Below are 23,026 nucleotides of genomic sequence, written 5' to 3' on the forward strand. Positions count from 1 at the left end.
GTTCCACAAACAGGTCCTTGTATTTAACCACTCCATCACAGTTAAACCCAACTCTGAACTAGGTCAAAGTTGGGTTTATTTAGAGAATCGAGTTGGTGTACGATGTACCTTCCATTGAGGTTGGGAATGGCTGTTAGCAATCAACCTCAATTCTCCCCTCTACTCCTATCCTCCCTCCTTCTGTTCCACTACATGAATGGAGAAGAGTTGGGCCACATGTGCCCACTTGTTCTCGAATATCTTCTATAGCCTTTTCCCCGAGATCATTTTACATACCCTTGTCTCCATACTACCAGTAAGTGTCATTTGCCTTCCCTCTTTTTCGAAGGTCACCTTCATCCTATTGAATTCAAAGCTAATGGGGGTCACTCCTTTCATCCAATCCACCCTTAGAACAATATTACATCCCCCCAATTTGAGCAGCCTTAAATCAACCTCAAAGGGCTCACTATGCATTTCCAAGCAAAATCTCACACATGCCGATTTGCAGATCACCTTGTTACCGTTAGCCACTGTAACTAATAACAGTTGGGTTCCCGTGAGCTCACATCTCAATTTCTTGGTAGTGCCCTCATCTAGGAAGCTATGGGTGCTTCCATTGTCGATTAAAAATTTAAAACTGTTGAAATAATCCCCCAGCTTCGTATCACTCAATCACACTCTAATTCACAACCGAAACACTCCCTAAATCACTCACTCAAAGACACACACAAGATTGGCAATAAACCAGAAAACCGAACACAAACCAAACAATAAAGAACACCAAGAATTTTATCCTGGTTCGGTCTTTTGCAAGACCTACATCCAGACTGCTCTAGGCTCTTTATCTTCACTATCTTGAATGAACTTTGAAAGGATTACATGCACTAAATGATCTCTCCAGCCTTATACACAGAACTGCTGAGAGTTTTCCTACCCAAAATACAAAGATATACCCTCTAAGTACTCAAGTAGAACTAGCGCATACTCCTCTCTTCCTCTCTTCCTAAGACAGAATAAAGCTCCCCTAAAAACTAACACCCGACCTCTATTTATACAGCATAGAGGCGGAAACAAAAAGCTACTAAAACTATCGGAAGTTACAACCAACTAACCGATTTAACAAATCTGCTAACTAACAATTCTAGAAACAAACCTTCTAGAATAAAACAAGTGATATACAAATGCAATCAGCAAAAGAAAACAACTCTCTCGAGACATACAAGCTAATCTAATACAAGTGATTACAACAAATTCTCCACCCACTTGATTTGATTTGCTTCCTCAAGAGATCTTCTCCTGCTACCTGAATCTTCACATGCTGCTTTGATTCTGCTGCCAATCTGATGGAATCAATTTCAAAATATTCAAGCAATGCTTTAACTTTGAAACTGGAACAGCCTTTGTAAAAATATCTACTGCATTTTCCTCACTTGAAACTTTGGTTAGAATAACAGTTTTATTTTTAATAACTTGTCTGATAAAATGATATCTTATGTCTATATACTTTGTTCTTTCATGATGTGCTTGGCTTTTAGATAAGTGGATTGCACTTTGACTATCACACATCAATGTAGTCTTACATCTACACCTAGAATCTCTCCTACTAATCCTTTTAGCCATAAAGCCTCTTTAAATGCATCCGAAAGGGCTATATATTCTGCTTCGGTAATTGATAATGCTACCACATGTTAGAGACTTGATTTCCAACTGATAGTAGAGTTCCATAACCTAAACACATAGCCTGTTGTGGACCTTCTTTTATCGATATCAGCAGCATAATCTGCATCAACATACCCTAGGATTATAGGATGATCTTCTAGACTTTCACCACTATAGGACAAAGCATAATTAATTGATCCTCTAAGATATCTACACATCCATTTAACAGCTAACCAGTGGGGCTTTCTTGGGTTAGCCATAAACCGACTTATAATGCTCATTCCATGAGCCAAGTCGGGTCTTGTGCAAACCATTCCATACATTAAGCTGCCTACAACACTTGAGTATGGGATATTGGCCATCTCCTTCCTCTTCTCATCATCCTTTGGGGACTGTTCTGAAGACAATTTGAAATGAGATGCAAAAGGCACTTTAACAGCCTTTGCAGTTGACATTCCAAATCTTGATAATAGCTTTGCTAAGTATGTTCATTGAGATAGATAAATTTTTCCATGTTGCTTATCCCTAGAAATCTCCATCCCTAGGATTTTCTTTGCTTCACCTAATTCCTTCATCTCAAATTCAGCTTTCAGCCTTTGCTTGAGAAGCTGGATTTCTTTAGTGGATTGACTTGCAATAACCATGTCATCCACATATAGCAATAGGTGGATAGAAATACTAGGTGAGACATGTTTAAAATATATGCAACAATCATAAAAACTCCTTAGATAACCTTGATTTATCATAACTGAATCAAATTTTCGGTACCATTGTCTTGGGGACTGTTTAAGTCCATACAATGACTTTCTAAGGAGGCACACTTTCTCCATCTCTCCCTTAGCTTCAAACCCCTTAGGTTGGTCCATGAAAATTCTCTCTTCAAGGTCTCCATGAAGGAAGGCAGTTGTAACATCCAGCTACTCTAAATGAAAGTTCAATTTAGCTATGATGGCCAGCAAAATTCTTATAGAAGAGTGCCTTACTACAGGGGAAAAAACTTCATTAAAATCTATTCCTGGGACTTGGGTAAAACCTCTAGCAACTAGCCTAGTTTTAAACCTTGGCTTAGGGTTATCTCCAGCCCCTTCCTTGATTTTAAACAGCCATTTGCAGCCAACTACTCGCTGCCCTTTAGGCCTCTCCGCCAGCTTCCAAGTCTGGTTTTTCTTAAGGGAATTTATCTCGGACTGCATAGCTTCTATCCACTTATCAGCATCTTTAGAAGACACTGCCTGCTCATATGACAAAGGTTCTTCACTTGTTATTTCAGATGCACTAATTAGGGCATAGGCTACTAAATTTGAGTAGCCATATCTTTGAGGTGGCCTATGGGCTCTAGGCTACCGGTCCCTAGCCACACTATATCTATCCCTATTAGGTTGATCTTCTATGCTAGAGTCTATCTCACTGTCATCTTCATCTCCCTCAAATTGAGATGATTCATGGTTATGGTTATCTTCAGGATCTGGATTAGGGCTAGGATTTGAAGAATCAAACTCAGCTCCAGAGAAATTTTGAGGCAAACCTGGAGAGTTTTCTGAGAGCTCTACTAGGACTAAAACTCTATTTTGACTCTTATCTAGATGAGTTTTTATCTTCATATTCGTTCATAACAGAATCCTCATCGAATGTTACATCCCTAGTTATTATAATCCTTTGACCTTCAGATTCCAAATTCCATAGTTTATAACCTTTGACTCCAAATGGATATCCTATAAACAAGCATTTCTTGGCTCTAGGCTAAAGTTTTCCTTGCTTCACATGGGCATAGGCAAGGCATCCGAACACTCTAAGGTGGTCAAGGTTTGGCTTATGTCCTGTCCACCTTTCATATGGGGTTAAGAAATTTATAGCTGTAGATGGGGATCTATTTATAACATGGGCTGCTGTTGATACAGCTTCTCCCCAGTATTCTTTAGACAACTTTGCATAGTTTAACATGCATCTAACCCTCTCTAAGAGGGTTCTATTCATCCTTTTTGCAACACCATTTTGCCTAGGATTACCGGGTGCAGTTAGGTGTCTAATAATCCCCCCTTCCTTACACATTTGATTGAAATCCTTATTACAAAATTCTAACCCGTTATCCGTTCTTATAACTTTGATTTTCTTGCCTTTTTGGTTTTCCACCATAGCCTTCCATGCCCTAAATGTTTCAAATGTGTTATCTTTTGACTTTAGGACATATACCCATAGCATCTTAGAAAAATCGTCTATTATGGATAGGAAAAATCTTGAGCCACCATGGGATTCAGTTTGAGCTGGACCCCATAAATCTGAGTGAATATAGTCAAGGGGTTCTTTTGATGAATGTATAGCATTTTTACTGAATTTTACTTTTGCTGCCTTACCATATATACAAGACTCACACTTGCCTATACCTATGGTTTGACCTAAATCCAATATACCTTGCTTTGAAAGCTCTTTAAGGCCCTGCTCACTAATATAAGCCTTCCGTAAATGCCATAGAGTTTCCTTAGATTTGGTTTTAGGACTTATGGCTGCAGTTTCCCCACATAATGTGGTAGCCTGCAAAAAATAAATTCCATTTCTTAGCTCTGCCTTCATACATGCCAAGGACCCTTTAGTTATCTTAACTACTCCTTCTTCACCTTTAAACTTTAAGCTATTTCTATCCAGCTCCCCAAGAGAAACCAAGTTTCTCTTTAATTCTGGAATATATCTAACGGTCGTGAGGGTTTTAAGAGAGCCATCATGCAGCTTTAGCCTAATGTCTCCTATCCCTTTTACCTCACATTCATGGTCATTACCTAGTAAGACCTTACCTCTATTAAAGTTTTTAAAGTTTTGCAGCCAATGACGTTTAGGAGTCATGTGAAAAGAGCAGCCAGAATCTAAAACCCATTCTTGACTTTCAGTGCTTTCACTTACAACTAAAGCTTCAGAATTATCATAGCCATTCTCACAAAAATTTGCCCCTCCTCCTGAACTCTCCTTCTCGGCTAAATCCTTTTTCCTGTTAGGACACAGCCTCTTAATATGGCCTTCTTGCTGATAGTAGTAACACTTGATTGGTCCTTTCCCATTCCTAGATTTTGACCTTGACTTTCCCTTATTTTTCCGATCCTTTTTAGAGCTTCTTGATCTTACTGTTAAGGCCTCACCAGAGTTAGGTTTACTGTCCATCCTAATCCTTAATTTTTTAGAGTTTAGAGCCCCTATAACATCTTCTAAAGAAAGTTTGTCACTATCGTGTTGGAGAATATCCACAAAGTTTTCATAGGACTTTGGTAATGAATATAGAAGAACTAGGGCCTTGTCTTCGTCATCATATTTCACATCTATGTTTTCTAAATCTAAACATAGTTTGCTAAAGTCATCTAAATGCTCCTGCAATTTTTGATTGTCATGCATTTTAAGATTAAAAAACCTGGCTTTTAGGAATAACCGACTAGATAGAGTCTTCTTGAGGTAGAGATCTTTCAGCCTTTTCCAAATTTCCGCCGCCGACTTTAACTTCGATACCTCCCTTAAAACTTTGTCTCCGAGACTCAGAATCAGAAGGCTGTATGCCTTTTTCTTGATCTCCTCCTAAGCCTCCTTCTGCGCGGTAGTTAGAACTAGTGTCGCGTTTTCAGTTGATGTCTCGATTACCTCTGATTCCAGCGCCCCTTCTAAGCCTTGACTGCAGAGGAAAGCTTCCATCTTGATCCTCCATAGGCCGAAGTCATTGGTCCCATCGAATTTGTCGATGTCGTATCTTGCTGCAGTTGGTGCCATCGTGATTTGAGTCTCTAATTCTACCTCCTGAGGTTTCTTGAAGAATCTTGAATGCCACTGAGATTGAAGGCTCTGATACCACGTTGTTGAAATAATCCCCCAGCTTCGTATCACTCACTCACACTCTAATTCACAACCGAAACACTCCCTGAATCACTCACTCAAAGACACACACAAGATTGGCAATAAACTAGAAAACAGAACACAAACCAAACAATCAAGAACATTAAGAATTTTATCCTGGTTCGGTCTTTTGCAAGACCTACATCTAGACTGCCCTAGGCTCTTTATCTTCATTATCTTGAATGAACTTTGAAAGGATTACATGCACTAAATGATCTCTCCAGCCTTATACACAGAACTGCTGAGAGTTTTCCTACCCAAAATACAAAGATATACCCTCTAAGTACTCAAGTAGAACTAGCGCATACTCCTCTCTTCCTCTCTTCCTAAGACAGAATAAAGCTCCCCTAAAAACTAACACCCGACCTCTATTTATACAGCATAGAGGCGGAAACAGAAAGCTACTAAAACTATCGGAAGTTACAACCAACTAACCGATTTAACAAATCCGCTAACTAACCATTCTAGAAACAAACCTTCTAGAATAAAACAAGTAATATACAAATGCAATCAGCAAAAGAAAACAACTCTCTCGAGACATACAAGCTAATCTAATACAAGTGATTACAACAAAAACCATAAGTCTGCAGTCTTGGGCCTTCCCTTCTGCCTTAATGTCTTGCTATTAGTTAATCCCCTTAGAGCCTGGAGTAAGATCTCCACACTTTCTTCCCCTTCCATCTCTGCTAGCACCATAACTCCTTCTTCTACTACCTCCGCCTCTTCCTCTCCTTCCAGTAATAGGAGTTGTCTCTAACACTGATGTCCCAAAGTATATTTGTCCCTGCATCTAAAACACAAGCTTGCCTGCCTCCTCTGTTCCGTAATTCTTCCATTATTAACCGAAGCAGGGACAATGTCAGTTGAGTTACTCATTCCCTTCGTGCTCTGGGTATTCCTTCCATTCTCCCTATTGAATCCCCTATTACCAGCTTGAATGACCCTTGAATTCACTCCCCTCATCTGCCACCTTTGTTTCTTCATCAAAGCCTCAACCAACAACTCCTGCAACCGTGCACATTCAGCTACTTGTTCATAGTCTTAGGGTATAGCATTTTCACAATGAGTCTTAGCTCTTCACTTTAGCCACTCACAAAGCTAGAAACAAAGTACCCCATTGTTAAGTGTGGATTTAGAATCAACATGAGAGTTTTGAGCTCTTCGAATCTCAATTGATAGGATTGCACCATTCCCTCTTACCTTAGTTTATTGAACTCCTCCACTACATCCATCATATTTTGGTCCCCAAACCGTTCACACTAATCCTCCACAAATTCAAACCAATGACAATTCTCCTTATCTCCTATCCATCCTTGGAACAACGCATCTCCCGTGTCATTGAGATAAGTGGCAACAAGGGTAGCCCTCTGTTGTTCAGGTATGTTGTATACACTAAACATCCGCTCACACTAAACATACACTAAAGATAGGCGGGAGAATTATGATGATTATATTCCAAAATGATCATCAAGAGCGAGATCAATGATTATTTATACTGATCCAAGATTGGAAAGGGCGCCAATAGGCTGCCACAATTCAAATAATACATGAGTTTAAAAATAAGCTATAACTACCTAACTAAATTTCCCACTAGATACAATCTTATTGAATTTCCTGCCAAACCATTACACTATTTCCATGACAGTCTTTAGCCACATGTGAGTTGGTTTGGCTCAAGCAACTTCTTAAGGAGATTTGGAGATTCAAGGCCTATGTAATTTATTTGTGATAATCTAACAACCCTTCATATTGCCTTTTATCTTGTTTTTCATGAGTGAACTAAAAACATAGAGATAGATTGTCACTTTGTGAGACTGAAGTTGATTTCTGGATAAATTAATATCTCATTTGTTGGTTCTAATAACCAGCTGGCTGATCTTCTTAGGCATTATAGGTTCCATTGCTTGACAACATTTGCACCAAGCTAGGCACATATAATGTATATGCGCATGCTTGAGGGAGAGTGTTAACTTTACAGTGTTGTACATGCTTAGCCTTGTACATGGTTATTTGTTTTACTAAGTTGCGCCTTGTAGAGCTGTATATATATCTAACACATGAATAAAATATTCAACACCTTTTGTCTCTTCTTCGAAACACACACCAAGTCTAGTCATTTTAGATATATCATCAGTACAGGACAATGTTCTAAAACGCGCTAGGTGCTAGTTAGGCGCTAGACTGGGGCCTAGCGCCCAGGCAAGGCTTAGGAAAACTGCTATTTTTTATTTTTATTTTTTGTTGTAAGTTGGAAAGACAAGTGAAAAGAGCTGCAAAAATGATGAAAGAAGCTTCAAACCTAGAAAGAGTTGAAATCGAAGCTTCTTGGGCTTTGTTTGGCTAGGCTTTATTTTTGAGCTTTTAAGTTGGGTAGTGTTTAAGTTGTTTAAAGCGTTTAAGTTGAGTAACGTTTAAGCTAATAACGTGTTTGGATAAATGTGTTTTTAAGCTATTAGTTAATAGTTATATGTTTGGTTTGAAAGAGCTGATAAGTTATCAGAATGTGATAAAAAGATGAAAATAAACATGTTATTGAATAATACAAAAAAATGCATCAAATACTCATTTTTACTTTTATTTAATTATAAATTGTTGTTATATATATGTTAAAATTAATTAAAAAATATATTAATACAATATATATGTATATATATATGTTAATATTGTTGTTTTATACACACGCGCACACACGACGACGGGCAACGGCCGATGGGGGCGATGGGCGAACAAACGGCAACGAGAGCCGAGAACGTGGCCCTTCTCTGCTGAGAAGGGCGATTGGCGACGGCGATAAGAGAGAGAAATTGATGAGTTCACCAGGGACGAGAGAGAGAAATCAACAAGAGGATATAAAAGCGAAAGGGAAAATCCAAACGGGTGTTCGCCCCTGTGGCCAAGCGTTGTTTGGGCTTGATTAATCGGGCCTGGCGTGTAGGGGTTTCGATTTGCAGGAAATCATGATGGCCACCTAGGCTGTGTTTTAGAACACTAGTACAAGATGAATCTCATCATACATGTATTTCCACACAACATAGTCTGCCAAAATGAGTCTCTCATTCCTCTTGCTGTCATGGAGATGGATGTTCTACCTTGTTAACGTGTTAATTCCCATTTCCATACTCTTTGTTAACAATGGCCTGCAACTTTCCATGGAAAGGCATTTGGCCTGCCAAGGATGCCACGCCCCTGAGAATAATAGGGTTTAGTTGTTTATATTGTTGCACAGATTACAAGTGCAGTTCTTAAATATTATCTTATAAAGAGAATAATTGATTTTGTACATAAGCTATGTCCATTGCAAAAGCTGGGTCATTGAATCATCTTCTTCTCAATTGCTGATGAATCTTGATTTTCATCTCTCTTATTCTTGATATTGGATTGGTAAAGCCTGTTTTGTGGCTTTTCTGTTCCAAAAGTGGACCATCCATTTAGATTAAGCGTGGTATTTGGAAAGAGCAAGAGTTACTTTCCATTCACTGTTACATGCTTGTAGATACTGACTTTAAGACCACTGAGGAGTTTTGCTTCATTGCTTATAAAAATATGGGCGCTCCTTATTGGTCTTTTTATGTTTATAATACATATCACTTATCCAAAAATTGTATGTACACTGCAGCTCTCAAGATTGTACTATCAAAGTCTGGGAAACTTCACAAGGGAAGCTAATTCGTGAACTAAAGGTAATGAATTCATATTTTGTAGTTATGGTTGTATTGAGCCCGCATATTTCCTGTCAGGATAGACTAGGTGTTATATGGCTTATATATTAATCATTATTATATCTACCAAATGTTAGGAGACATCTGCACATGTCTTGCACATTAATCATTATCATGTATGTCATATATTAATCATTATCATATCTGTCAAACTTTTCTTGTTTAGTTATAGCATGCACGTTATTGATTGCCCTCATCAAAGGTGTGGGGCATGGTTGGGATATCTCCATGATCTTTCTGGTGGCATTTGAAGAATTTCATTTGTTGTCTTACTGTCATGAAAGTACTTAAGAGTTTAAGCAAACAACATTGTTAATTCACCTTTTTTGGTCACAGCAGTCTTGTAGTATATCATTGATCTTTGTGTTACATATTATTAGACTGCAAAGTAAATCTTGGGACATTGACATTGTCTCTTTGATTTATTCTATCATAACGTTTTTTCGTTAAGTATTTTTCCTCCTAATTTTAATGATCAAGTAATGTTCTAAGCTCTCTTTTGTTGCGCTATTAAATTGGTATCATTGATTTGCTCTAACATTATTAAGTTCTTACTTTCGAAAATAATGATGTTATCAATATGGCATACTAAACTTAGCTGTTATGCATTTTCCTGTATTTTATTTCTGGAAAAACTGCCACACTGACTACTGAACTCACCAATCAACAGAGCAATTCTCAATAACATGACAATGCTGCCTTCAGAACACAAACTCTAAAATAATAGCTGAACAATCCTATTTTAGATAACTATACTTCTTTATCACCTAAAAAATGTAATAATAATAAATAAATAAAAAGAAAAAAATGAAAAGGCTGAGGACCATTTTTCACTCTTTTAGCGAACCATTTTTGCTCCTATTTAAGGATTTTTCACTATTTTCTGACATCATTGTTTACTTAATAACTTTTTTGTATCTTCATTCTTGATTTTAGGGCCATGGGCATTGGGTAAATTCTCTTGCATTGAGTACTGAGTATGTCCTTCGCACTGGAGCTTTCGATCACACTGGAAAGCAATATTCATCTCCCGAGGAAATGAAAGAGGTATTTTTCATTGATTTAATGTTGTGATCTTTTTTCTATTTTTCATTGATTTAAATGTCAGGTCATCTTTTCCTATTTTTCATTGATTTTAAATGTCATGTAATCTTTTTCTTTCTCATTTTTCCCCTCAATTTTCTGATTTGATTGATACATACTCCTTGAGATTACGGGGCAATATTTATCATGTCCTCTTTTCTTTTCTTTTTTTCTCAATTTTCTTATGCTTAGAACATAATAGTGCTTAATTGTTCAACATTGTAAGCCGTATGACAAAGGTAGTCTTATACTCATCCAATAAAACTACCCTTTTAGCTTCAAAAGGATTGCTTTCATTATCCCTACTCATATAAATTATTGTCAGTAATTAACCTAACTGATCTAATCTAATACTGTTGGCAAAAAACATTCCCCTATGATCTACACCCTGTCTACCCATCATCTCCTTGCCTCCTCTCTATATGAGCATCCTTGGTCAAGACATCACAATCTCCTTATCCACCTTCTCTTGTTGCATCCTTGGTGGAGATGTCATCCTCTCCTCCCATCCTTGCAATGGCCTCCCAACTCTAACCCATTGAATTTGCCCTGCTGCTGAAATTGTTAATAGTCTTTAGAGCCATTTCCTTTTACATATGTGATATGATCAATTCTTTATTTGCGAGGATCTGAATGAGAAAAACTCTTGGCTAGTTTGTTTAAGCCTTTCCCTCCACTTGATGAGAAACTTAATGCATGATGAATGCATTTTCCTGGAAAGAAGCCCAGTTGATTTGAGTTGGTCAGTTGAACAAACAAAGATTATAGTTTGTGTGCCAATGGAAATCATGGGGACCTGTTCCCACTTTGGGCAGTTTTATGCAGCGGCAAAGAAGTGGGTATGATGGCAGTCAGGTTGCATTAAATTTCATTGTTTGGGAATGGTGGGGAAGTGGTGGCAGTGGATCTACTGGAGGTAGCTATAGTGTTCTTGGGTTAAAGAGACTATGGGCTTGGCAGAATTGTCAGTGGTGCTTTGGCAGAATTATGCAGGGTGTTGAGGTTATGATGAAAAATTTTAAATGTATGGGTTCATGAAGGTGGTCTTGGTGGTTCATAGAGGCTAGGAGGGTGGCCATGGGTTTCCAAAGGGGAGGGGGAGAGAGTGGCTCAGGACTGAACTTGGGATTGTGCTAATCTCATGGTGGTGGTGGTAGCCTCTTAGTGGACAAGAAAAAGGGTGATGGTGGTTTGTCACAAGGGACTGGAGTGATGTTAATGGTGGTTGAGGCATGGCTGTGTCGTGTGCGTACTCATATTTTTGTGTGGTTTAATGGGTGATTCACAAAGTTAATTTAGGGTCCCAGCTTTTATATTTTTCTGAAACGTTTTCAGTTTATCTTTTACAATTTCTCAGGTATTTGTGCTTCCTGATACTACAGGGGTGGAGGGTTGCATTGAGGAAATCATATGGTTTAGATTTATTTACATTAGTTTGTTAAATTTTCTTGATACATTTCCTTTCATTGCAAGCTCTTTTCTTTTATTTTTTTATGTGCAGAAATTTATGTCTGTTTAGTGTGTTAGGGATATAACCAAGATTTTCAGGACTCCTTTAAAAGTCGATGGACATGATAATATGATTATTTTGTATAATAATAAGAAAAAGATGAAAGATGAAAAAGAGATGATGGAATATTGATTGGGATATTTGAGTTTTATTTCTAGTTTAAATAAGATTTAGATTATATTTCAGTTATGTTACATATTTGATTTTTATCTAGTTGGTTAGCAATTTGATTTTTATTTTTAGTTGTATTAGAGTTATCTTGTAGAGAGATTAGTGTTATCTTTTAGTTAGTTATCCTTAATTGCCTATAAGTAGGCAACACATTGTAACCTTATTTTTCAGCTTTTGTGATTGAAATATTATTGATTTCTCTTTTCTTCTTCTTGGCTTCTTCTCTTCTCCCTATTTCTTCTTCATCTTCTTTCTATCTCTTTTCTTCTTCCCCTATTTTGTGCAATTTTGATTGCTGTTCCGCATCAAATATGATGTTATGAAATAAAAAAGAGAGAAAGAAATGAAGAAGATAGAAAACGGGAGAAAGATACTATTGTATGGGATAGGAGAAAAAATGAAGTGGAGATGGGAATAAGGTCAGAGTCAAGGAAAAGAGATGACAGGAACAATAGAAATGTAGAATAAAAGATAGTGGAGCAGATAGTATGCAACAGAGATGCAGGAAGAATCCAAGAGGGTAGAAACGAGAGAAGCCACTTGAGAAGAGAAAGATTAAGGTGAAGGAGACATTGGAGGGATTGTAAGATATTTCAACAACGTGAATTTTATTCATATCCAGGGGACCAAATTCATTTATGGCTATATAAACCTTTTGGTTTAAGAAAACTCTGATAACTCACATGAATCCTGTGAGACTCTTTCTACATGATATATATTTATGTACATAGATTTAATAGATCTTGGTCCTATTACCAAACTCACTGAAGTCCAAAAGAGAAAAACAAAAAATACAGCACAGGAACATTATCTAAATAACTTCTTAATTTATAATAATAACTTAAAACTGTTGATAAGATTATCATCTTCTTGTGGATCCCATCAAATTGGCTGCTTGAATCCCTTCTAGGAAATAAGATAGGCCTTTCTTGATTGCCAATATTGAGACAGTTCTTAGTTGAAGGATCTTTGGTCCAAAAACCTAGAACCAGTTGAAGAAATGTTCAATTAGATAATCCAGACAGGTAGAATGTGTTTGCCCCGGTCCTCCATGGGCTTCCTCCTGTCCTCCAATGTTCTGAAATCAATAATTATATTTTGGCTTGTTGAATATAGACGTTTCTTTTCATATTATATTTAGGTAGTCAGTAAGTTCTGCTATGTTCTGTCATTTTCATTTCCTCTCATGCAAACTGATACTGTATCCTCTTATTGGTCATACAGATGGCTTTGCAAAGGTATAACAAAATGAAAGGCAGTTCTCCTGAAAGATTGGTTTCTGGGTCTGATGACTTCACCATGTTTCTTTGGGAACCTGCGGTTAGCAAGCATCCCAAAACACGTATGACAGGTCACCAACAGGTACTTGGATTTTTTTTTTTTTTTTTCATTCTTACTATTTTGAAGACAAAACAGAGTAGTAGTACCTTACTCTAGACTATTTGCACCTGAAGCTTGTGCCACAAGTTGTCCATCTCCTCATCGGCAATCGGGGTACTATATTTCTTATAGGTATAGTGCATACTAATACCAGCGGGTGTTTTGGCACATCATTTTGGATTTATCAGCATATCTGTTAGAACTTAAAATACATTTTTTAATCTCCATGATAGGATATTATTTATTTTCACTATTTTTCAATATTGAATTTCGCTAGAATAATATAATAATTTACCAAATATAGGCATATACATAAAGTGACTTAAAATTCATATTTGCTATATGCATTCAATTTACAAGTATAAATCTTTTCAAAATTACTCCTTGTTATTGGTCGAGAAAATTTTATATTTCTAGCAATTAAAGATTTAGTTTAAAAGGTCAACTGTGTATTAAAAAGAAAGTACATATAAATATGTATAAGCAGAGAGATAATGATATAGAACCTTTTTTTGTAAATTGAAGGAGACAAATTAATTGACCTGCTATAACTCTTATTTTAAACTCAAAAAAGTGGAAAAAGGAAATTAAAAGAATCACCACTCGTAGGGTTGGCAATGGTTCGGTTTGGTTTCGGTTTTTGCCAAAACTATAACCAAACCAAATTTAAACTACTAAAACCAAAACCAAACCATTACCCATTGGTTTTAAAAATTAAAAACCATAACCAAATCATTCGGTTTCGATTCGATTTTAGTTTGATCCATAATCTCCCGCCATGTTTTATTTTTTTTAATATTTAATTAATTTTTTTATTAATAATTATTTGATTGATAAAATTAAAATAATTTAAGATTAGGTTTTATTTTTATTTGTTAATTACTTTATAAATGTTAAATATTTTATATATTTGTAATGCATTAGTTAAAATACTTGTAAAAAATTGCATTAGTCAATATATATTATGTGTATATATAATATATTAAATAAATAAATATATATTATGTATATGTATATTTGGTTCAGTTACCCACACATTCGGTTCGGTTTTGGTTCGGGTTTTGATTTGGATTTAGTGAAAACCATAACCAAGTCATTACCCAGTCAAACGGTTTTTAACCGCGTTGACCGATTCGGTTTCAGTTCGATTCCCCACGATTTTGGTTGCAATTGCCATCCCTAATCACTCATGCCTGGTACACATCAGCACAACCCAAAAATTTTGAAATAGGCTAGTACTAGTCTGTAAACTAACCAATACAGAATATGTTCATAGCTGTACCATCTTTTACCTGCGACAGCACTACAACTATGCTCAGTCTATTAGGAGCACAATCCCAACTCTCTCATTATATTGCATCATATTAAAGTTGTTTCCCATGTCTCCTTTTAGGTGATTTTCCCTGCTCAGCTCCCCTTCCCCACCTTCTCCCTTTTCTTTTGGTGATTTATGCTTTTAACTTAAATATAAATGGCATCAGCCCTGCACACAAACTGACAGAGACGTCAGCTGCTATCTAGGGGGACAAAGCAACTAAACAGTGATCCTAGGTAAAAGTGTAGGGATGGGGACGTAGGATTATGTCTGTTTTTGCATTGAGAATTATTCTTGTTCTAGAATGTTCGAAATCACATGAATTTGGCATTTTCCTTCTTCAGGTTAGAACTTACCATAGTTTTCCACAAAATGTAGTAAAAATTCATACGACTCTTTTCTTGTTATTATCCACAAAATATCAAGTGGGAAGAAAGAAGAAAAGCAATCGCAGCTGAATGTGTCCTTTGCTTTTGGTTTCTGTAGTATGAAGATATTCCCAGTATAGCTATCATGATGACACAGGACCATCTCAAGGAAGATTTGAATGGATTAATCGTGGTGTAGAAGTAGATTTTAGATGTGTTTATATTTGTGATTATGTTGGGAAATTGTTTCTTTAATTTCTTGTATTTGTGGGTAGTTTTTATTTTATGTTGGGCTTATATATATGTCTGTATTTTGGATTGTGAGGCAGTTATCGATGCAGTTTCTGATATTTTCTCTTCTCAGCTGCTCCCTTCTCTCTCTCAATTTTCTGTCTTCTTCCTTTTCTTCTTCTTCTCTGTTTCTTCTTCTTCTTTCACTCTTTTTCTCTCTTGTCTTCTCCATTCTCTTCTGTCCTACATCAGTTTGGTATCAGAGCCAAACATCACTCCATAACAATTCTGCATCAGTTTTCTTCACAAAAACTGTCAGTCATCAACATCACTGACTGCAGCTTCCATTCAATTCAGTCTTAGTCAACAACATTCCAGGCCACCAGATTTTATTAACAAAGCCATATTCTGGGAACCATGCTCAATTACCCAGTAACGGAGCATTGGAAGCCCGACTGACACTCATTCTTCTGCCAAGATTGGCACACTAAGTCGCTGTGTCAAAAGTGAAGTGGAAACAGTCTCACCAACATGTTCGCTGATGTCAGAGCCATTGCCGAAGCCTAGAAGACTAGTTGCTGCTACCTTCGTTGCAGTTGTCTTCTTCGTTCGTTGCCAGAGATCTCATTATCAGCTCTCAGTGCCTTTGTTAGTGTTGCTGCTGTAGTCAGAAGTCTTCACTGCTGCGAACCCACAAAATTTCCGCTGCACTCTCTCCTTTGCTCAACTGTCAGAAACCCACTTTCAAATTTAACCCTAACCCATATTCAGACTTGACCCAACCCATTTTAAAATGCAATACCTGTTCCAGCAACCTAATTTCTGTTTCACCCTAATCCAATTAAACCTGACCCCCATCCAATTTAAAACTCATCAAACCAATTCCTTAAAACCCAAATCCCACTTCATGCAAACTAAACTCAACCACAAATTCACTGATCCAGACATAGCCCAAGCCATCAAGCAAGCTTTTTGGTGTTTTATTTTAAGGATTGTCATAATTTTCCATTGGAACTTGATTAATATTTATATGATTAGGAAAGTTTTATAGAATGCATGGAACCAAAAAAAAACTTAATTGTGTGACCACCAAGCTTGTGCTACATGTTAGCTTTCCCATATTGCCACATAACTTATTCTTTCATGATTTTGCCATACCTCAACACTTGCATTTTCTTGTTTGAATGTTTGCATTATACACATATGACATGTTATTTGCATTATTTTCCTTAGTTTGCATGAGCATTACAGTAGCTTATGTTTGCATTGTTTCTTTGTAGTTTAGCTTACCTCAATAATTATACATTTGTTTTGAAAAAAAGGAAAAGAAAAAAAGGTGCAAACCAAAAATCAAAATTCCAATCCACCCCAACCCTCATCCAATGATTCCCAAACATTGAAGGTCAGTGTTGTCCTCTCACCTTGGCACATTCCAAGAGTCAGTGGATCACAAGTTTCAGCATCTTAATGACCAGTGTGCACAAATTCTTAATTCTTAGGAGAAAGGTCTGTTTGAGGAACTAGTTCAAAGTCTAAGCATAGACAAGGTACACCCTCTATAGTGTTAGTGCAAGGTATCTATGGAAAAATATGGCTTACTTTCTCATTGAACTGGAAGATACATATATACACATAGGATATCTACCTAACTATGGAAACAAATCTCCTAATTGAGTAATCTTCTATTTATGGTAACATAGATATGATCATATCCTAATTACAACTTTTAAATCCACAAAATATTGACCAATCACACAAATAATCAAAGTCTCGATTCATGACACTCCCTCTCAAGCTAGTGAATAGACATTGTCCATTCCCAGCTTGGCTGTAAACTTGTGAAAAACCTAACTATTGAGTCCCTTAGAATATTAGCTAATTGTGATTCACTTGATATATAATATGTGCAGATAAAACCACTGTCCAATTTGATTTTAATAAAATGTCAATCCACCTCAATGTGTTTTGTCCGGTCATGTTGCACAGGATTGTGTGCGATGTTAATGGCCGACTATTGTCGCAATAGAGCTTCATAGGATCATCTCACTTGAGTCTTAGATCTTCTAGAATAATCTTTAACCACAACAGTTCACATATCCCCTGTGCCATTGTCCGAAATTCTAATTTTGCATTTGATCTTGCCATGACAAATTGCTTCTTGCTTCTCCAAGTAACCAAGTTTCCACCATAGAAAGTATAATATCCCATGGTAAATCTTCTATCAATCACTGATCTTGCATAATATATATTAGTGTAGGCCTCTAAAGTGAGTTTACCTCCCTTTTTGAACAAAATTCCCTTTCCTAGAGTACCCTTGAGGCAATGTAAGATTCTATAAACTACTTGCAGGTGAAGTTCCTTGGGTTCGTACATGAATTGACTCACTATACCAACAGCATAATTATATCCGGCCATGTGTGAGATAGATAAATTAGCCTACCGACTAACCTCTAATATTCCTCTTTGTTTGTGTCTCTATCTCCCTTAACTTCACCAAGTTTGTGAGTAGGGTCAATTGGAATGCTTGATGGTTTGTAGGCTGCCAAGAGATTTTGCAATTCTTCTCCCGAGCCTATACTGTCAGTTCTCACAAACGGAATTTCCATTGTGCTACTGGAATCAGTTGAATTCGGAGTAGGGTTAGGTTTAGGTGTAGTAGACCATTCTGTCGCGGGGGGGGGGGGGGGGAAGGATCACTGAAGGCCTTAACTGTCCCAAGAAAGTGGTGATAATGGAGGCCTGAGAATGGCAATGGAGGAAAGAGAAGAAAAGAAAGCAAGAAAGGCAATGAAGGCTGGAAAAAAAAAAAAAAATGACCTAGAAAGATGGCTCCGATACCATGTCAAAAAGGACTTTGAAGAAATAAACTTTCTTAATTTGGGAAACAATTGATATTCAATGCCAATCAATCAAACTGATTGAATCATGTCTGAGATTCTTCCCACTCATTGACAAAGATTTCTAGCCGATGGGGATCAAATGATGGTGAAAACCAATCTACAAAGAGTAGTTAAGAATAGTTGTTAAGTGTTTCTCGAACGAATCCTGTTGACAATGTCCATAGGTAGTCGACAGTTCGACAGAACCAGTTGACAGTTTTATAAAACTTCCGACTGTTCGCAGAAGCTAAGTCGATAGAGTTGGCTTGAAGGCCAAATGCAAAAAGTATGAAATGGGTTAGTTGACAGTTTCAAAGAATCTGTCGACAGTTTTTAGAAAAATATTAATCCAAAGAGCTTGAACTAAAACCGGTTGAATAGCTTTGAGGATTAATTGATGGTTTATTCCCTAAATGTTTAGAAACTAGATTTCAATGTTCAAAAACACTTATGCATTTTTCTTTCTTTTAAAAATATTTTCGCTAGATTTTAAAGTTTGACACAACACTTTAAAGTTGTTAAGGTTGTATTTTATTTACAGTGATTCGTATTCTTCGATATATTAAGGTTGTCCCCAATTAGGGTGTATTGTATTAGAATCATAGACACAGCCGGATTGTGGGATATACGGATGCTAATTGGGCAAGATCACCTAGTGACAGGCAATCCACATCTGGTATTGTATATTTGTGAGTAGAAACCTAGTCTCTTGGAAAAGTAAGAAACAAGTTGTTGTAGATCCAATGCAGAAGTTGAATATAGGGCAATGGCCGTAACATGTGAGCTAATGTGGCTAAAACAATTAATTGAGGAGTTAGAAATTACGCAAGTCAAGTCTATGCAATTGATTTGTGACAATCAGGTTGCAATGCATATTGCTTCTAATCCTGTGTTTCATGAGAAAATCAAGCATATTGAAATTGATTGTCACGTTGATTTGCTCACCAAACCACTTAGAGGTTCTCGTGTAAATTACATTTGTACTAAGCAGTGCATGATCAATATATATGCTCTATTGAGGGGGAATGTTAAATAAGATAAGTAAGGGGTATTAGTGTAATTAGCTTAAAATACTTGTATATATATTCCCTTGTATTATACACTTTTGGTAGAATACACATTATTTTATTTACAAAAGCCATCAATTTTCATTCATTGATTCATAAAAAAACAAGTTCAAAATCGTTTTTTAAGTGTTGTTCAAAATATTTTAAATCCAAGATTCAAGCAACACTTGTTAAAGTTATTAAAGTTTTGTGTGAAACACTCATTATCAAAACATCATCAAGATCAAACCAACACTCCCATGAGAAAGGTGAGCTATTAGATGAATATTCTAATGTCATACCTAATGAGTTACCTAATGAGCTTCCGCCTATGAGAGACATCCAACATGCTATTAATCTAGTTCTCAGTTCCCAATTTCCTAATCTTGCCCACAATAGGTTGAATCTTAAGGAAAGAGCCGAATTAAATAGGCAGGTAGAAGAACTTTTAGGTAATGACTCTCTTAGACATAGTCTTAGTCCTTGTGTGGTCCTTGTCCATTTGACAACTAAAAGGAATGGATCTTGGAGGAGGTGCATGGATAGCTGAGCCATTAACAAGATCATCATCAAGTATAGGTTTCCATTCATAGACGAGAGGATATGCTTGACATGTTGGCTAGTTCTAGCTAATATTCCAAGATTGATTTGCGTAGTGGTTACCATCATGTTAGGATTAGACTAGGAGATGAGTGGAAGACTGCCTTAAAGACCTAGGATGGAATTTTTGAGTGGTTAGTCATGCTTTTTGGGCTTGCCAATGCTCCTAGTAATTTTATGAGGATCGTGACTCATGTTCTATGTCGTTTTATAGGGAAATTCCTAGTGGTCTATTTTGATGACATCTTGGTCCATAGTAGGCCCAGAGAGGAGCATTGAAGTCATCTTCCTTAGGTATTTGTTGTACTTGGAGAAGACAAGTTGTATGCTAATATGAAAAAGTATAGCTTGCAATTTTGTGTTCTCTTTTTAGGGTTTATTGTGTCAACCCAAGTTATAGCTTCTGTTTATGGATGATGAGATCCAGTTTCTATGTGGAAGAACCCTAAACCCTAAGCCCTTACCCAGGCACCTTTGAGCCTCTTCTTTTACACCAGGGTTCTTCAACATATTCTCCAGTTCCTTGTGCTCCTCTTCCCTCAGTCTTAATAATTTATTTCTATTATCCTGTCATATCAAACAAATGACTACTATATGAAAGCATGTTCACAATGTAATTGCCCATTACTCCATGTTATGCCTTAAAAGTTTTGGTTCTCAATATCCAACTAGTATATATCTGTGCAGTTCCCTACTCCATAATAACATAAAAGAAAACACTTACAAGCATCACATGTGCATGCTACCCTAGTTTAAATCAAATGAGAAGGGTACGTATATATTGTTTTTGAGTGGGTAAGCTTCTTTTTTATACTAAGTGGGTTAACTTCCTAACATAGATGATGGCATCTAGACCTGTTTAATATCATTTTGCAGCCTTTGATTAGCTCATTCTTGGCTTATAGACTTGCAGATAGCCAAGGTTGCACCCCCCACCTATGACACTTGAGCTAGAAGTTAAGTGTCTGACAGAGGTCACTCGTTGGTTGTCCCTCTCCCCCTCTCTTCATATTGAACAGCAACAGCTACTTTCTAATTTGGAATTATGGATAGCATGTGATGCTATGCCACATTGTACGTTACTGATTAGATGAAAACTAATCAGATTTTAACTTGGTTTTCAGAACCATCTCATAGGCATAAACCTGAGAAACTTCAATGTTTACTTTTGTACTATTCTCTCTCTCTCTCTCTCTCTCTCTCTCTCCCTAACCCACCCCCCCACCCCACCCCACCCAACACACAAAAAAGCAAAAGGAAAACAGTTCAGAATTACATGTAACATGTTCCAACATGCCACAGTAAGCATTATTGATTAAATGAAAGCTGATCAGATTTTAATTTGGTGTTTTTGGAGCTGTTCTATAGGTTTAGATGTGAAATTTCACATTTACTTTTGCCTCACTTTTTCTTCATTTTCTTCAAGCTCACTAGTTGACCTTTAAGATTTTTGGTTTCTGCAGCTGGTGAACCATGTTTACTTTTCTCCTGATGGACAATGGGTGGCGAGTGCTTCATTTGACAAGTCTGTCAAGTTGTGGAATGGTATAACAGGAAAATTTGTTGCTGCTTTTCGTGGCCACGTGGGACCTGTTTATCAAATAAGGTCTGAATCATTTTTACCATGTCTTTTACCCTGTGTCTCTGGTTTCTGTAGAACTGATCCTCACATTTCATGTTGTTCTGCAGCTGGTCTGCTGACAGTCGGCTTCTTCTAAGTGGGAGCAAAGATTCCACATTGAAGGTAATATTATGAGTATGGTGTATTTATTGCGGATCTGCATGGTAGATGCATTCTGGTAAATCAAAAATTGTAGATAAAGAATTTCAGAAACCTTCCTTGATTTTTCTGTTCCATCAATTGTGACTGTACGTCACATTTCTTGTGTAAAATGAAGTATTATTGATTACTTGAACAATGGGGAATTTACTTTGACCGCCCAAGTTCCAAGTTACCACACGAAAATTCCTTATGCAATACTTTATTGAACAGTTAAGGTAGCCTTACAGAGCCCTTGTTTATGCTTTTGTTATTGTGTCAGCGGTAGTTTGTTTAGATCCATCAGACCATTTTCCCTTGGTCATGCAATCTTCCATTTCTTGACCTCTTTACCTCCCGGTAGGTCTCGTCCTAGTCCTATACTGGAGTCGTAGGAAACTGCTGATATATTTCCTTTTACTTGAAATTCAATTTGCACACTGGCTGGCGTCTCTAACTGAATGAGATTGTCCATCTCCAGGTATGGGACATCCGTACACTGAAGCTGAAGCAAGACCTGCCAGGCCATTCTGACGAGGTAATTTTTTCTCTTAAAAGCTATTACGTGGTGGACATTTTGCTGATTACAATAGTAGTGACTGCTTGCCGCCCACTATGGAAAAGGTTTTCGCTGTCGACTGGAGTCCAGACGGTGAGAAGGTAGCATCTGGTGGTCGAGATAGGGTTTTGAAGTTATGGATGGGTTAAGAAGAAGAATATGTGGAAGAGATGATGTATTTACGATAAGAAGAGTGGATTGGTGAAATGAGATGAGATCCACAGCTTGACCCTAATGACAGCCGCCAGCATAGATACATTCAACGAGAAGACCACTCTCTTCAGATTTTCCTTTTCCATTACAGTTGTGTTGTTATGAAACAAACTACTCACCAGTTGCCAGTAAGGTGGTGATTGTTGAGGTTTGATTTTGAAGCTCTTTTATGGAATATAAATTATTTTAGGTAGAGTTTGGGCAAAGTCTTTTGAGTGTTGAGGGGATATTGGAAAATTGTCACTTCTTGTATACAATATATAGTTAGTTGAGCTGCAGCAGCGTACCTGCATGTGTTTAGTTAGTACTGAGTAATGAATGATATTAATTGTAGAAATATAATTTGGGGTTTAGTTTTCATTTTCATGTATTTATTGGTTGGGAATGGGCAGTTAGAATTTTGATGCAAAAGGGTCACTATTTAATATTAGAGAACAAAAATGCCCCAAATATTCAACTTGCAATCGCCCACTGCAACATGTTACATGTATTAGGGTTTCTGCGCTTAGGAGTTATCAGATTTGAAGAATTTTAATGTGTCTAAACAAGTCTTTAACTTAACATACCTATCAATAATTATTAATTGGCCAAGAAGACTTTTCCAAGTCTTCTTGTCGCCAGTACTCTATAGAACAATTTAATATTTTCAGAAATGTCTCCTGCATTCCTTTCCACATATATATATTAT

General features: G+C 36.9%; 1 protein-coding gene across 2 annotated transcripts in view; it reads left to right on the top strand.

The window, feature by feature from the left end:
- Positions 1-22,698, top strand: part of LOC127786765 (notchless protein homolog) — a 65,743-nt gene extending 43,045 nt beyond the window's left edge. For both annotated transcript variants that reach the window (XM_052314414.1, XM_052314413.1), the window contains exons 8-14: positions 9,122-9,185; positions 10,161-10,271; positions 13,213-13,350; positions 21,271-21,413; positions 21,497-21,551; positions 22,048-22,104; positions 22,191-22,698. In XM_052314414.1, the coding sequence (XP_052170374.1) occupies positions 9,122-9,185; positions 10,161-10,271; positions 13,213-13,350; positions 21,271-21,413; positions 21,497-21,551; positions 22,048-22,104; positions 22,191-22,274 (652 nt within the window). In that variant the 3' untranslated portion in view covers positions 22,275-22,698. The remainder of the gene's footprint in view (positions 1-9,121; positions 9,186-10,160; positions 10,272-13,212; positions 13,351-21,270; positions 21,414-21,496; positions 21,552-22,047; positions 22,105-22,190) is intronic.
- Positions 22,699-23,026: the final 328 nt, after the last annotated feature.

This window comes from Diospyros lotus, chromosome 12, assembly GCF_014633365.1.
Source record: "Diospyros lotus cultivar Yz01 chromosome 12, ASM1463336v1, whole genome shotgun sequence".
NCBI classification, from domain to species: domain Eukaryota; kingdom Viridiplantae; phylum Streptophyta; class Magnoliopsida; order Ericales; family Ebenaceae; genus Diospyros; species Diospyros lotus.